The 15,721-nt window shown below is 61.5% G+C and overlaps 1 protein-coding gene across 1 annotated transcript; it reads left to right on the top strand.

The window, feature by feature from the left end:
* The first annotated feature begins 4,481 nt into the window (after positions 1-4,481).
* Positions 4,482-14,932, top strand: HPD (4-hydroxyphenylpyruvate dioxygenase). Its single transcript, XM_084867310.1, has 14 exons — positions 4,482-4,666; positions 4,784-4,810; positions 5,711-5,773; positions 6,122-6,226; positions 6,742-6,784; positions 6,971-7,053; positions 8,552-8,641; positions 9,646-9,749; positions 10,101-10,178; positions 10,948-11,110; positions 11,617-11,688; positions 12,958-13,080; positions 14,367-14,483; positions 14,582-14,932. The coding sequence occupies exons 1-14, from the start codon at positions 4,664-4,666 to the stop codon at positions 14,690-14,692; spliced, it is 1,182 nt and encodes a 393-aa protein (XP_084723436.1). The 5' UTR covers positions 4,482-4,663; the 3' UTR covers positions 14,693-14,932.
* The last annotated feature ends 789 nt before the right edge of the window (positions 14,933-15,721 follow it).

The following is a 15,721-nucleotide window of genomic DNA, read 5'->3' as shown; positions in this document are numbered from 1 at the left end:
CGGATCCAGGCTCTGCTCAGCGTTTTCTAACCACAGCCTCAGTTTCCTCATCTGTGAACCGGGAGAAGTCACAGTGCGTTGAGAGAATAAAAGTTACTAGCGGGCAATGGCCTGCCAGGGTGGGAGAGAGGCCGTCCACCCCAGGGAACAAGGGGCTGTCACCGAACGGGCTCTCCAGAAGCAGAGCCTGGGACAGAGCTTGGGGTGCAAGATGCGGTCAGGGATCCACATCGATGAGAGGAAGGAGGAAGCCAGATGGGAGAGAAAGAGCCGTCGACTCTCTGGACCCTCGTGTCTGTGGATACAGCGGCCTGTGGCCCCTCAGCCCGGGCACCGGGGCTCTGTGCCCCGGGAGAGAAAGGTGAGCTTCACCCGGCTGGCCCTGCCCTGCTGCCTGAGCCCCGATAACAGCTGGGCACCCCGGCCAGCCCTCACCCCTCCAGGTCCCCAGCTAACGTCTCAGTCCCGGGTGGGAGGGGACAGGGACTCTATCCATAGGCTTGTGCCTCTGCACCCTCCTTAGTTCTGTCTCGGGGCCGGGGAGGGAAGGTCCTGTAGTTACTGCTTTGAGGTCCGGTTTCCAGATGAACGAAAGCCTCTTGGTTTATTGACGGCCCCCGAATATAATGTGAATCACAAACAGGCCACTGGGCCACTCTGTCCAAGCTCTGCACCACACCCAGCTGAGTTTCCTGCTCAGCTCTCCGCCCTACGCTGCCGTAATCGGAGAAGCGTTTCAAGTCTGGATGATATTGCGACTCTGCTCCGCATCGCCTCACAGACAGAGCCTGGAGGGGCCCACATGGCGAAACGCAGGGTGGGGTGGGGTGGGGGGTGTCCGTGACACCTTACCCTCCGGCTCCCCCCCCCCCCCCCCCCGCCGATGGTGAGGAGCCTTCTGGCGTGTAGGCAGTAAGAAGCCCCTGACATCTGACATCCGTGCTAACTGCAGGCCCAGAGGTGGCGGCTATAAAACTCACAGCCGTTTTGTAACAAACCCCTCCCCCTTTGCTTGCATGGCACATGTGCTTAACCCCCTGGCAGTGAATTCAGCATTTACGGGGAGAGGGGGTCCCCTCCCCCGCTGCCTCTCCCCCTCTCTGGTTTCTCCAAAGCCTGGCTCCAGCGCTGAAGGCGGCTTTGACCTTTCCCCTCCCACCAGAGGAGAGAACCACATGCAAAGGCACCAGGACACTGGCTCCCGCACGCGCGCGCACACACACACACACACACACACACACCGCTTAGCCAGAATGAGCCAAGGGCTCTGGCTAGTGGACTCACTCCAGGTCCCCTCTACCATCACACCCCGGAGGCGATCTGCACCTCTCACTGCTCCCCACGGTCACGCCACAGCCACGCAGGCATCAGCCGTGTGGCCTCTGCCAAGGAGGCCCTGCCCGCCGCCCCCAGGCGCCCGGGCCGGTGCCGAGCACACAGCAAGGTCTTCAGAGCGGAGCTCAGGGCCCAGCCACCCGGGCCAAGGTCTGAGGAAGAGAGGCCAGTGTTTGCAGAGCAGGGACAGCACCTCCAGCCTCCGGGAGGACGGCTCTTGCTCCTTCCTTCTTTCCTTCCCCAAACAGTGCCCCTGCCAGGGCCCAGGGCCCAAGTCCACGGCTGCCAGCACACCTAAGCCTGGCCTCGTTGACGGGGGCTAAGGAGCCAGCACAAAGTCCTCCTCTAGCTAAGGCCTAACGCAGCGAAAAACAAAACACAAAAAACCACCGCAGCGCCTGGGCGGGATGGCTCAGTGGTTGAGCCTTGACCTATGAACCAGGAGGCCAAGGTTTGATTCCCTGTCAGGGCACATGCCCGGGTTGAGGGCTTATTCCCCAGTAGGGGGCGTGCAGGAGGCAGCCGATCAATGATTCTCTCTTATCACTGATGTTTCTCTCTCTCCCTCTCCCTTCCTCTCTGAAATCAATAAAAAATATATTTTGCCCTGATGCGGTTTGGCTCAGTGGATGGAGCATCGGCCTGCAGACTGAAGGGTCTCAGGTTCAATTCCAGTCAGGGGCACGTACCCTGGTTGTGGGCACATCCCCAGTAGGGGGAGTGCAGCAGAAGGCAGCTGGTCGATGATTCTAACTCTCTATCCCTCTCCCTTCCTCTCTGTAAAAAAAAAAAAAAAAAAAAAAAAAAAAAAATCAATAAAATATATTTAAAATATAAATATTTATATATATATATTTTGAAAACACACAAATAAAAATCAGTAAAGCTGACCCAGGCAGCAGGCGCAGGGAGGGGGCGCATCCAGAGGAAAGCAGGGGCGAGTGGGGCGGGTCTCCTCCCAGGCGGCAGGTCACACGGGGCACGGCCAGGCCCAGGGGTGCCCTCCGCCTCGGTGGAACCTTCTGGCCCGCGGGCTCCGCTCTGGCTCTCCTTTCTCTCTGGGTTTCTCAGCTGCCAACCTAGACCTGGGGCAGGGGGGTGAGATGGGCCGAGGGCGGGCCGGTGAAGTACCCCAGGAGGGGCAGAGTAAGGAGGAGGGACCACCGTGCCTGCCTCCAGCTCTGCCCAGGACACAGAGAAAGGGCCTTAGCCGGTTTGGCTTGTGGTGGCAGATGCCAGACTGGCGGGAAGCGGCAAACCACATACACACGGAAGTTCAGAAAAGGACTGTGTGTCCTGCACCGGTGCTGGCTCAGCGGAGTCCCCCCTCCAGAGGCTGAGCCCCGAGCAGCAGTGGGGACTGGCCTTTTACCCCCCCTCCTCCGCTAGCTCCTGTGTCTCTCAGATACGGACTCAGCTTCTGGGGAGATATGGGTGGTTGACCGATGGTGAAATGAGATTACAGGCATCAAGAGATGAGCAAACAAGCTGGGACCGGTTTGGCTCAGTGGATAGAGCGTCGGCCTGCGGACTGAAAGGTCCCGGGTTCGATTCTGGTCGAGGGCATGTGCCTTGCTTGCGGGCACATCCCCAGTAGGGGGTGTGGAAGAGGCAGCTGATCCATGATTTTCTCTCATCGATGTTTCTAACTCTCTATCCCTCTCTCTTCCTCTCTGTGAAAAATCAATAAAATATATATTAAAAAAAAAAAAAAAAAGAGAGAGAGATGAGCAAACAAGATCACAGGAACCAAGATTTGGTCCAGGTAGGATGGCTTTCTCAGGCTCAGTGGCTGGAGCACTGGCCCGCGGACCGAAGGGTCTTTGGTTCGATTCCCGGTCAAGGGCATGTTCCTCGGTTGCGGGCTCAATCGCCGGCCGATGGGGCTGATCAGTTGGACACGTGCAGGAGGCAACCCATGGCTGTGTCTCTCTCACACTGAGGTTTCTCTCTCTGTCTCTCCCCTTCCCTTTCATTCTTCCCCCCACCCCCCCACCCAAAAAAAAAAATCGATGGGAAAAAAAAAATATCCTCGGGTGAGAATTTAAAAAATAACAACAACAGAAGAAAACCGAGCGGGAAGGGAGGAGGTGCCTGGCGGGAGCACGCAGGCCGGACCTTGGACCTCTGCTCTCCCCGGCCCGGGCTGGTGGGGAGGGGCCCAGCCCTCGCCTGCCATTTGTCGGTTTTTCTCGCCGGGAACATGGAAACGCTGTGCCAGGTGATCCCTGAGGTCATCACCAGCCGGGAGGAGCCGTCTCTCCGGGTGTTGTTGTGAAGACGGACGGATGCAGGACCTTTTGGGAGCCAAACGGCAAGAGAGCCGTGGCCCAGTCCTGCCGGACGACGTCGGTCGGTGTCGGGGCTGGAAAAAGCGTTTCCAGGCAACCACTCAGAAACAGCCCCCAGAGAGTTCCTAATGTCGGGCCGGGTCCCTGCAGAGAGGGCTCAGCCCGGAGCTTCCGGGCCTGGGGCTGTGCTGACCCTCAGGGCGATGCCACGGCCGGCCAGCACTCACACTCCATCCTCCCGCCACCTGGAGGTACCGAAACCTGGGCCAGGGGCAGAGCCGTGACCTCTGTCCCCAGACTCAAGCTGTGGCAACACCAAGGCCCCATCCCATTCTCCAAAGAAACATAACTCATCATAACCGCCATCGACAAAGCCCCTACTCTGCAAAGACGTGGGCTCTATCGCATTTCACCCCCACCGCACCGTCCACGCTCCCATTTCACAGACGGGGAGACTGAGGCTCCGAGGGGCTCGGTGTCTCCCGTCAGCCACCCAGGACGCAGCAGCTCCAGGGCTTGAACCCCACCCCCGGGCCTCTAACCATGATGGGGTCCAATGGAGGCAACCCTCTGGCCCGAAGGTGAACCCCACGGGTGTCCTGCAAGCGGGGCTTCGGGCCTAGTTCCTGATCCCCTCCTACCCCCACGCTCCCTGGACAAGAATTCTGGGGCCGGCCCTGGGCTCCAGCAGCTGGCCTTGGCTTCTGGAGGGCAGAGGTCACAGTCCAGGCCCGTGGTCCTCGAAAGAATGTGCCCTTGGCTTCGTGCCCTGGCCACGGCCTAGTGGCCCTGGGCCAGTCACTCCCCCTCTGCAGACCGGGCGGCACTGCCCTGTGCGGGGCGGCCGCCGGCGCGCAGGCGCCCAGGCCTACGGGCTGCCAGGGCTGGCATCAGCTCCTCCCCCTCGCGCCCCCCCCTCCCCGGGAAGACCCAGAGGCCAGAGGCGGGACCTGCTGAGGGTTAAATACTGCTGCCCAGCACTCCTCCCGGCCTCTCGCCCCAGTCTTCCCAGCAGGACGCCCTGACCCAGCTCCACCATGGTAAGTGCCTGCCCAGGGCCATGGCAGCTTCCCCAGGGGGCACGGCCAGCAGGGAGACTGCCAGACACACTGTGTGGCTGAGTTTCCGAGCCTCACTATCCTTTTCTTTCTCCTTAGACGTCTTACACCGACAAAGGAGAGAAGGTACGCAGAAGGGGAAATGTGGGCCGGGGGCCAGGGACACTGGGGGGGGGGGCGGGTCAGCAAACCTCAGAAGAGGAATAAGGCGCTGGCTGGTGGGCTCAGTGGTTAGAGCGCCCGCCCAGGCACCTAAGGGTTGCAGGTTAGATCCCCAGCCCTCATCGGGCGCTTGAGGGAGGCAACCAATCAATGTGTTTCTCACACATTGATGTTCCTCTCTCTCTCTCTCTCTCTCTCTTTTCCACATACACCTTCTTCCCTCCCTTTCTCTAAAAATCAATGGAGCCCAGGGCCAGCGTGGCTCAGTGGTTGAGTGTCACCCTATGAACCAGGGGGGTTCATAATTTGATTCCTGGTCAGGGCATATGTCCAGATCTCGGGCTCTATCCCTGGTGTGGGGTGTGGAGACAGCCAATCAATGATTCTCTCTCATCATTGATGTTTCCATCTCTCTATCCCTCTTTTCCTTCCTCTCTGAAATCAATAATATATATAGATATATATGTTTTTGTTTTTAATAATAAAAATAAAAATCAATGGAAAAAGTGTCCTCGGCGAGGGGTGAAAAACATGAGTAAGCAGACGGGCTTGTGATGTCCCGGATGCACCTCAAGGTCACCTCTGGCCCCCAGACCGTGCTGGAGGCACCCTCGCCTTCCTAAGAAAAACACCTGCCTCTCCTTAAATTCCTGCCCGTCTCTCAGTCCTGCCCGGAAGCTCTTCCTAAGGTCCAGCTGCAATCTGTGCTGCTGTGGCTGTTCCCCTCTGTGAGAGCCGGGAAGGCCTCCGAGGGGCTCTGGAGCCCACGTTCTGCAGGAGAAACCGGCTTTGCATCCCGAGGGGGCGGACCAGGGAGGTGACCCAACTCCCGGCGCTCAGTCTCACCCCCTCTCCCCTCCTCAGCCCCAGAGAGGCCGATTCCTCCACTTCCACTCGGTGACCTTCTGGGTTGGCAATGCCAAGCAGGTAGAGGCCTGGGCGAGGTCCCGGGGTGGGCAGAGGGTGGGCGGGGGAGGACCTCGGGGATCGGGGAGGACTCCGGCGGAGCCTGTGATTGGCTCCCAGGAGGGGAGGATCAGGGGCAAGGCCGGGACCGGCTCCGAGGACAGACACTCCAGGTCCTATTTACACAGTCAGGGCCAGACCCCAGCAGGAATCTTATCTGCGGTCAGGAGGGGTCAGAGGGCAGACTCTCTCCGCAGGAAGGACTCTGCCCTGGGGCCGTGGGGCCGGGCAGCTGAGGGGAATGGAGCTCTTGTGGGGGCCCCCCGAGACGGCCCCTGGGCCCTCACGGTGGCTCTGTGATGCCTGCAGGCGGCGTCCTTCTACTGCAGCAAGATGGGCTTTAAGCCGCTCGCCTACAGGGGCCTGGAGACCGGCTCCAGGGAGGTGGTCAGCCACGTGGTCAAACAAGGGCAGGTGAGTCTCCCAGAAGGACCCCCACTCGCCAGGAAGCGCCCCCCCCTTCCTGCTGCTCCCCGATACTCGTGCCTTTGGGTGAGGTAGACCAGAAGGCCCTTTCTCCGAGCTGACCCGTGCGGCCCCCCACCCCCACCCCTGCCCTGACCCCTCCACCAGGCACCTCGGAACCACACGCAGCAGGGATCTCCTTAGTTTCTCCTCCTCCTCCGATGCGGGCCTCACGGTGCTCAGGGAAAACGCGCAGAGGCCTCAGGCATCGGAGCGAGAAGTCTGAGCCCAGAGGCCTCAGCAGCTGCCCCAGGCCCCCGGGGAGGCGGGCACACAGAAGCCCCCAGTCCTTCAGGGCCAAGGGACACACTGAGGCAGGGCAGGGACTGCCACCCGGGGCCGGGCCCTGGCTGGGGGGGCTACGCTGGTTCCTTCTGGCCCCACCAGGGGCGTCGGGGGCGAGCAGGGAGGAGGGGTGGGGTCCCCAGGGCCACAGCTCACCCGCCTGCTCCTCTGTGTCCTAGATCGTGTTCGTTTTCTCCTCTGCTCTCAACCCCTGGAACAAAGGTGAGGGGACCCCCCCCCCCCGAGGGGTTCGAGGTTCCCCGGGGCTGGAGACCTGGCACCATGGGTGGGATCAGGGGTCGGGGGTCGGGGAGGGGGCCTCAGCCGAGAAGGAGATGGAGCCCAGCAGGCGGGGAGCAGGGGCGAGGGGCCGTGACTCCACCTCCTCCCCCGCCCCCGCGGCCGCAGAGATGGGCGACCACCTGGTGAAGCACGGGGACGGCGTGAAGGACATCGCGTTCGAGGTGGAGGACTGCGACTACATCGTGCAGGTGAGGGGCCGCCGGGCGGGCGGGGCCGCGGCCAGGCTGCCCTCTGACCCCCCGCGGCCGCCGGCCGGGCAGGAGGGCGCCGCTGGGCTGGGGGACACGCGCTGGGCTCCCAGGGTCCTGGCCTGACTGCGCGTCCTCGCCCTGAGCCTCCGCCTCCACAGCGAGGAAATGGGGGTGACTCACCACAGCACCCCTACCTCACCGAGCTCTCCAAGGGGCCGGGAGGTCCCAGGGCCCACGTCTTTCTTTTCTTTCTTTTTTTTTTTATTTCAGAGAGGAAGGCAGGCGGAGAGAGAGATAGAAACGTCAATGATGAGAGAGAACCATCGATCAGCTGCCTCTTGCACATGCCCTTGACCGGAATCGAACCCGGGACCTTTCTTTTTCTTTCTTTTTCTCTTTTTTTAATATATTTTATTGATTTTGTACAGAGAGGAAGGGAGAGAGATAGAGAGTTAGAAACATCGATGAGAGAGAGTCATCGATCAGCTGCCTCTTGCACACCCCCTACCGGGGATGTGCCCGCAACCAAGGTACATGCCCTTGACCGGAATCGAACCCGGGACTCTTCAGTCCCCAAGCCGACGCTCTATCCATTGAGCCAAACTGGTTTTGGCTCTCTCTCTCTCTCTCTTTTTTTTTTTTTTTAATTATTTATTTCAGAGAAGAAGGGAGAGGGAGAGAGAGACAGAAACATCAATGATGAGAGAACATCACTGATCAGCTGCCTCCTGAGGATCAAGCCTGCAACCCAGGCATGTGCCCTGACCGGGAATTGAACCGTGACCTCCTGGTTCATAAGCCGACACCCAACCACTGAGCCACACCACCAAGGCACAGTGGCCATTCCTTGAGCACGACTCTACACCAGACCCTTCCCCCGAGAGGCAGTTCAGAGGTTCAGATCCCCGATCCCGGAGGCAGACTGCCTGGGCAGTATCGTACTACTTGCTGTGTGACCTCGGGCAAGGGGCTTCACTTCTCTGTGCCTCGATTTGCTCACCTGTAAAGTGGCGACAATGGGGGCACTTTTCGCATAATGTGAGGACGAAAGAGGTTAATACCTACAGCACTGCCTCACAGGTGACAAGCACAGATGCGCTACACACATACATGAATCACGCGTGTAAGGCACCTGGCAGAGGGCTGACACATCATCGGTGCTCAGTTAATGCCAGCTCACATTCTTCTTATGGAACACCCCCGCCCCCCCTTTTTTGTTTTTACAGATGGGGGAACGGAGGACTGGAGAGGGGACAGGGCCACAGAGGGAGTTAGGAGAGGCAGACAGACCCCCACCCCCAACCGGCTTTGTCTCCCTTAGAACCAGCTCTGGGCCTGGGCCTCGGTGCCCCAATCTGCCAAACGGGCGTGAGGCCTGGGTACCAGGGCCGAGTGCAGAAGCCGCCGGCCGGGGTTCCTGCCGGGGCTGGGCCCGCAGAGGTGGCCCAGCCGGGGCGCCCGGCCCTCACCGCCTCCCCCGCCCTCTCCCCCGCAGAAAGCCCGGCAGCGGGGCGCCAAGATCATCCGGGAGCCCTGGGTGGAGCAGGACAAGTTCGGGAAGGTGAAGTTTGCGGTGCTGCAGACGGTGAGTGCACCCCGGCGCCCCCACCCTCCTGCCACCCGCACCCACTGAGCCGCCGGGACGCCCCGCCTGGCACAGACCCCTCCTGCACCCCCGCGTCAAAGCACAGCCTTCTCCCCGGGTCTGCTCACCTGCAGCGCCTGCCCAGGTGCAGAGGCCGATGAGCGCTACCTGCCGCCCCCCCACCCCCACCCGGTCTACCCCTCCCCACCTCCCTTCCTCCCCAGGGGGTGACGTCATGGGGTGAGAAGCTGCAGGCGGGGCCTGGGGAAGCCGCACCTCTGGGCCAGCGGTGTGACTTTGGGCAAATCACTGCCCCTCTCTGCAGCCACATTCAACGAGCAAGGACTGGGGCTGGGCCCTCTGTGTGATCGGAGACGCACTACTTAACCTTTGTAAAAAATCAATACAATTTGTAAAAAAAAAAATCAATAAAATATTTTTTTATATTTTTTAAAATATATTTTATTGATTTTTCATAGAGAGGAAGAGAGAGGGATAGAAAGTCAGAAACATCAATGAGAGAGAAACATCGATCAGCTGCCTCCTACACACCCCTTCCTGGGGATGTGCCCGCAACCAAGGTACATGCCCTTGGCCGGAATCGAACCCGGGACCCTTGAGTCTGCAGGCCGACGCTCTACCCACTGAGCCAAACCGGTTTCGGCTAAAATATATATTTTTAAAAATGGTTCCCATCGACGGCGCCTTCGGCATGGCCTGACCCAACGCCCTCGTCATTCGTAGTCACATCTGTTCACGCACCGGCACTGACCGAGGTGCCGACCACACGGCCTTGAACCGGTGTCCCCGCCTCGCAGAGCCTCGGTCTGGGGGACACGCAGAGCCAGAGGAATTCCCTGGTGTCAGAGAGGGGCCGGACTTGCCCCAGGTCACACAGCGGGTCAGGGTGCCTGTCCCGGGCTGGGACCCCGGGCCGAGCTGGCCTCCGAGGGGGAGGGGGCGCGGGGAGGGGCCCAGCCAGCCAGCCTGGTTTCCGCCCGCAGTACGGGGACACCACACACACCCTGGTGGAGAAGATGAACTACACCGGCCTCTTCCTGCCCGGGTTCAACCCCACGACCGACAGGGACAGCGCGCTCTCCAAGCTGTGAGTGCTCCCGGACAGTGCTCCCCTGCTCTGGGCTTCTCCGCAGGGGTGGAGCCCCCGAGGGCCCCCACGGGTGGCACGGAGGGGCAGCACAGAGCCCAAGGACGTGGGCTCTGGAACCAGCCCGCCTGGGTTCAAATCCCGGCTCTGCCACTTCACAGCCACTTAGCCTCTCTACACCTCCGTGCCTTCACCTGTAACATGGGGCTGGTACGGGCGACAGAAATAAGGAATAAGATGCCGGCAGCGGGTGCCACGCATCAGGGAGCTGTTACGGTGGCCGAGGAGCCGGAGGGGAGGAGGGCAGGGTGAGGCAGTGACTCTCAGCCCTTAACCGAGTCCCTCTCCCAGGCCCCAGAGCAACCTCGAGGTCATCGACCACATCGTGGGGAACCAGCCGGACCAGGAGATGCTGTCCGCCTCGGACTGGTGAGCCCCGGGCCCAGGCCCTCCCCGCAGAGCCCACGCCCCAGGTCCCTGTCCCAGGACCCCGGCGGGGGCCCCAGAGCGCCGGCTGGCAGGAAGTTCCCTGTAGAACCGTCTCCATGGAGACCAGAGGACTTAAGAAACAAAGTGGCCTTGACCGATGTGGCTCAGCGGATAGAGCGTCGGCCTGCGGACTGAAGGGTCCCAGGTTCGATTCCGGTCAAGGGCATGTATCTTGGTTGCGGGCACATCCCCAGTAGGGAATATGCAGGAGGCAGCTGATTGATGTTTCCCTCTCATCGATGTTTCCAACTCTCTATCCCTTTCCCTTCCTCTGTAAAAAAAAAAAAAAAAAAAAAAAAAGGCCCAAAATGACCCCCAGGTGGAGGCCAGGAGGTACTGCCCCCACCCAAGGGGCACCCGGGTGCAAATTAGGAGCAAGGGCCCCCGCTCACAGCTCTGGCCGTGGAGGCACTGCTTTCCCCTAAGAGTCTGGTAACAATACTGCTCCCGCCCGACGGGCCGCGGCCGGGATAAAGGGCCGAAGGCGCGATGTGTGTGCCGGGACGGCACTCCTCCTCGGAGCGCGCTCCGGGGACCGGCTCCGGAAGGTGGGACAGGGTAAGGGGCGGGACAGCCCCGATGTTTAACAGTGTGTCCCCTGTCCCGAGGCGTTTTAAAAATCGGGACTGTTAAACATCGGGGCTGTCCCGCCAGAAGCGGGACCTCTGGTCACCTTAGGAGAGGGGCCCGGCCCCTCCCGCCCCTGCAGGTACCTGAACAACCTGCAGTTCCACCGCTTCTGGTCCGTGGACGACACGCAGGTGCACACGGAGTACAGCTCCCTGCGCTCCATCGTGGTGGCCAACTACGAGGAGTCCATCAAGATGCCCATCAACGAGCCCGCGCCCGGCAGGAAGAAGTCCCAGATCCAGGTGGGGCCGGTGGGCGGGGGAGGACATGGGGAGGAGGGGTGAGGGCCCCATGGGGCCGGTGGGTGGGGGAGGAGGGCGCGGGGAGGAGGGGTGAGGGCCCTGGTGGGGCCGGTGGGCAGGGGAGGAGGGCGCGGGGAGGAAGGCGCGGGGAGGAGGGGTGAGGGCCCCGGTGGGGCCGGTGAGGGGAGGAGGGCACGGGGAGGAGGGGTGAGGGCCCCATGGGGCCGGGGAGGGGAGGAGGGCGCGGGGAGGAGGGGTGAGGGCCCTGGTGGGGCTGGTGGGCGGGGGAGGACATGGGGAGGAGGGGTGAGGGCCCCATGGGGCCGGTGGGCGGGAGAGGAGGGCACGGGGAGGAGGGGTGAGGGCCCCGGTGGGGCCGGTGGGCGGGGGAGGACATGGGGAGGAGGGGTGAGGGCCCCATGGGGCCGGTGGGCGGGAGAGGAGGGCACGGGGAGGGGGGTGAGGGCCCCGGAGGGGACGGGACGGTGACAGGATGTCCTCCGCAGGAGTACGTGGACTACAACGGGGGCGCGGGCGTCCAGCACATCGCCCTCAAGACCCAGGACATCATCACGGCGGTGAGCAGCCCGGCCCGGCCCCGACCCACCCCCCACTCCGCGCCAGGGCCGATCCCCGCAAACAGGAGGGGGGGCAGTGCAGCCCCCGTTCACCGGCCCCTGCGGGCCCTGCCCCTCGCGGGCAGCACATCCTCCACCGCAGAGCTCATCTCTCTCCAGCGCCAGCCCCGGGCCTTCGCGACAGCAGGTGCCGGAGCTAACAGGAGGCCCGCCTCCTCCGCCCGGCCCCGCGGGGACTCGCTGTGTTTCTCCCGGGGCTCCCACCGCCTCTCGGGGCTCCCGTCGCCTGGCCGTGGAAAGGGGGATGTTCGGTCCGGAGGGATCGGGTCCTCGGAGCCAAATTAAATGTCCAGAGTCCACGGCTCCGGCCCCTGGGGCGGCGGGTCCTCCCTGCTCCTCCTACGGCTGCCCCGTGGCCGACTGCCCCGTTCCAGCCCAGCCCAACCGAGAATTCACTGCGTGACCCTGGCAGTTCCATTCATTCCTTCATTCGTCCGTTCACTCACTCACTCACTCACTCACTCAGCAGGTGTTTAGTGAGGGCTGACTGTGTGCTGGCTGCTGTTTTGGGTACCTGGGACCCTTCCATGGAGGCAGGGATCGAAACAAGCCAAATGGAAGGCAGAGAGCGCTCTGGGGGAAGAGGCAGCGAGGCCGTGGGAGGGAGCACGGTTCCCGGAACAGTCACAGATCTGCCCCCACGTGCACCGGGCGGCCAGGAAAGACCTCCCGAGGAGACATTTGGGAACGCGGAGCTGGAAGGGGCAGAGTGGGAGAAGCACGTGGCTCTCGGGGGGAAGCACCCCGCAGGAGGGACAGCCAGGGCAGAGGGAGGCTGCGGGAACAGCAGGGTCACGTGGCCGGAACGGCATGAGCGAAGGAGAGCGGGGCAGGAGCCCAGCTGAGCAGGCGGGAGTGGGGGCAGGTGGTGAGGACCTCCGCTCTGAGCCGGGCACCCCCGTGGGGCACGCAGAGCGGCGACATGGCCCGCGCTCTGGGGGTGACGCTGAGAAGAGATACTTGGTCTCTCCGTGCCTCGGTTTCCCCGGCTGTGAAACGGGGACAGTATCCTCCGAGGGCCTCCGGAGATGGCTGCTCTCCTGAGGGGGGCCACACGCCCCCGAGGGGGAAGGGCACGGGGTCGCAGCACACCCGGGCCGTCTGGGGGAGCTAGGACAGGGACCCTGCCTCCTCCCGGCCCGCACCTGCACCTGGCCGGGGATGCTGAGCCTGGAGGAGGAGGCCGACCTTGACCCTGTTCTCAAACAGATCCGCCACCTGAGAGAGAGGGGCATGGAGTTCCTGGACGTGCCATCCACGTACTACAAACAGCTGCGGGAGAAGCTCAAGTCGGCCAAGATCCGGGTGAAGGAGAGCCTGGACGCCCTGGAGGTGAGGCCGGGCGGCTCCGGGGGCAGCGGGGAGGCGAGTGGAGCTCCATCCCCCCTCTCCAGCGCTGCCCACAGCCCCGCCCCGCCCCAGGCACGCAGACACAGAGCAAAGCCAGACCAGGCCCCCCCGGCAGGGGACTTGCATTCTGGTGGGGGAACAGGTGACAAGCACACAGCACAAACACCAGCAGAGAGCCAGGGAGTCAGTGCCCGTCGGGAAGTTAGAATAGCCTGTGACGGAGCATGACCTGGGGCCGTGTCACAGGAGGCGGTCGGGGAAAGCCTCTCTGAGGACCTCCCGTTTCCAGGGGAGAGAGCAGTCCTGGCAGAGGGAACAGCAGTGCAAAGGCCCTGAGGCAGGAGCTAGCTCCAGTGCCTGAGGAGCAGAAAGACTAGAGTGGATGGAAGGACAAATGGCCTAGGTCACAGGGGTAGGCTATTTAGGACTTTGGTCTTTGTTCTTCTGTGGCCGAAAGTCATAGTAGCTTTTTTGGGGCGGAGAGGGGGTTTCTGATCATTTTAGTAATATAATAGAGGCCCAGTGCATGAAATTCATACACGGGTAGGGTCCCTAGCGGCTGCCAGCTGGGGCCTCCCTTTGCACCCGCCTTGGCCTGACACCCAAGGCACCGCCAGTTCACCTGCTCCACCATCCTGCCATGGTCAGTTCTGGTAGGTCCTATTTTGGGAGTGTGGGGGCCCCCATCCTGGCAGTGCGGGGTCTCAGACGCTGGCCATGTTCTGCATCGCCCCCTGGTGGCCAGTACACGTCTAACTCCCTGTATGTCGGAAAGATGGATTTTTTTTAAAGAGGCAAAAGCAGAAGCAGGGAGAACTCTGGGGAGGCTACTAGGTGGTCCAGGCCAGCCATGATACAATTGGGGAATCTCTTTAATTTTTACTTATTTATTTTGAGAGGGTCTATTTGGAGCTGTCTGGAGCTGTTGGAGACACAGGCCTTTTCTTGGCTTAGGGCACATGTGTCAAACACAAGGCTCGCGGGCCAAATCCAGCCCGCCAGGCCTTGCAATGTGGCCCGCACCGCACTGTCATCACTGCACTCCGCTGTCAGTTTATGACATTGTCAGTTTATGACTGTTCAGTAAACCATTCGGCCCGCGATTTAGGCTGGATTTTAGATTTTGGCCCCTTCTCTGATTGAGTTCGACACCCCTAGCTTAGGGGGTGCAGGAGCCCCTTCCTATATGGACTTTGTAAGGAATCCGGGGTGCCAGGCTCGGCAGGTGGTGGGCCTCCCCGTGACCCCGCCCTCTCCTTCCAACCTAGGAGCTGAAAATCCTGGTGGACTACGACGAGAACGGCTACCTCCTGCAGATCTTCACCAAGCCCATGCAGGACCGGCCCACGCTCTTCCTGGAGGTCATTCAGCGCCACAACCACCAGGTGGGCGGCACCTGCCCCCCAGCCAGCCCGAGGGGGGCATGCAGGTGAGCCTGGCTGGCTTCCTGGACTCACAACTCACCTCCCCTCTCCTGCTGCAGGGCTTCGGAGCCGGCAACTTCAATGCACTGTTCAAGGCTTTCGAGGAGGAGCAGAACTTGCGGGGCAACCTCACAGACATGGAGACCAACGGCGTGGTCCGGGGCATGTAGACCCGCCCCCGCGAGCCCCGCCGGACCCGCCGAGGCCCCGCCCACCGGCCCGCGCACGGCGGACCACGCCCCCTCGCCCTGGAACCCGCCCACCCGCATCTCTGAACAGCAAGCCCTTCTCTGATTGGCCATTCACTCTAGATCCCGCCCACCAGCTCGTTGGGATTTCCGCCCCAAAGTCCCGCCCACCTCCTGACCACGCCCCCTCGGCCCAGGGCAATAAAGCGGACGGGGATCCGATGCGGTGTCTCGGTGTCTGTGTGGGAGGCTGGAGCAGTGGCGCCGTGTGGCCGCAAGGGGGCAGCAGCGCTGCAGGAGGCGTCCGGGTTAGGGGTCGGGTGCCCCCCAGCGGGAGCGGAGGGAGGCGCCAGGTGCAAGCGCTTTGCTAACAGGACCGCCCGGTCGTGGGGAACCCTGGAACCGGGGAGCAGAGGGCTCACACTCTAGAAGGGAAGACAGTATCGTCTGCTGAAGGGATAAATGCTATCAAGAAAGTAAGGCAGCCAGAATCGGTTTGGCTCAGTGGATAGAGCGTCAGCCTGCGGACTGAAGGGTCCCAGGTTCGATTCCGGTCAAGGGCATGTACCTTGGTTGTGGGCACATCCCCAGTAAAGGAGCGTGCAAGAGGCATCTCTCATCGATGTTTCTAACTCTCTATCCCTCTCCCACAATAAAATATATTTAAAAATAAAATAAAATAAAGCAGGGCCCGGCCGGCATGGCTCAGTGATTGAATGTAGACCTATGAACCAGGAGGTGAGGGTTCCATTCCCTGTGTGGGGTGTGCAGGAGGAAGCCCATCAATGATTCTCTCTCATCATAGATGCTTCTAACTCTCCCTCTCCCCTCCTCTCTGAAATCAATAAAAATATAATTAAAAAATAAAAAGCAAGCGGGTGGTGTGGAGGTGGAACTGGAGAGGGGGAGATTAATTTTCCATCAAGGGTGACATGTGAGGGCCAGCGCAGGAGAATGTGGAAAAACAGCATCCCCGGAAGAGGGAACAGCAAGAGTGAAGGTCAGAAGGTG

This window comes from Pipistrellus hanaki (genome assembly GCF_964339955.1).
Source record: "Pipistrellus hanaki genome assembly, chromosome: 19".
Classification (NCBI taxonomy): Eukaryota; Metazoa; Chordata; class Mammalia; order Chiroptera; family Vespertilionidae; genus Pipistrellus; species Pipistrellus hanaki.
Note: the sequence above shows the minus strand (reverse complement) of the source record. Positions and strands in the feature narration are given on the sequence as shown.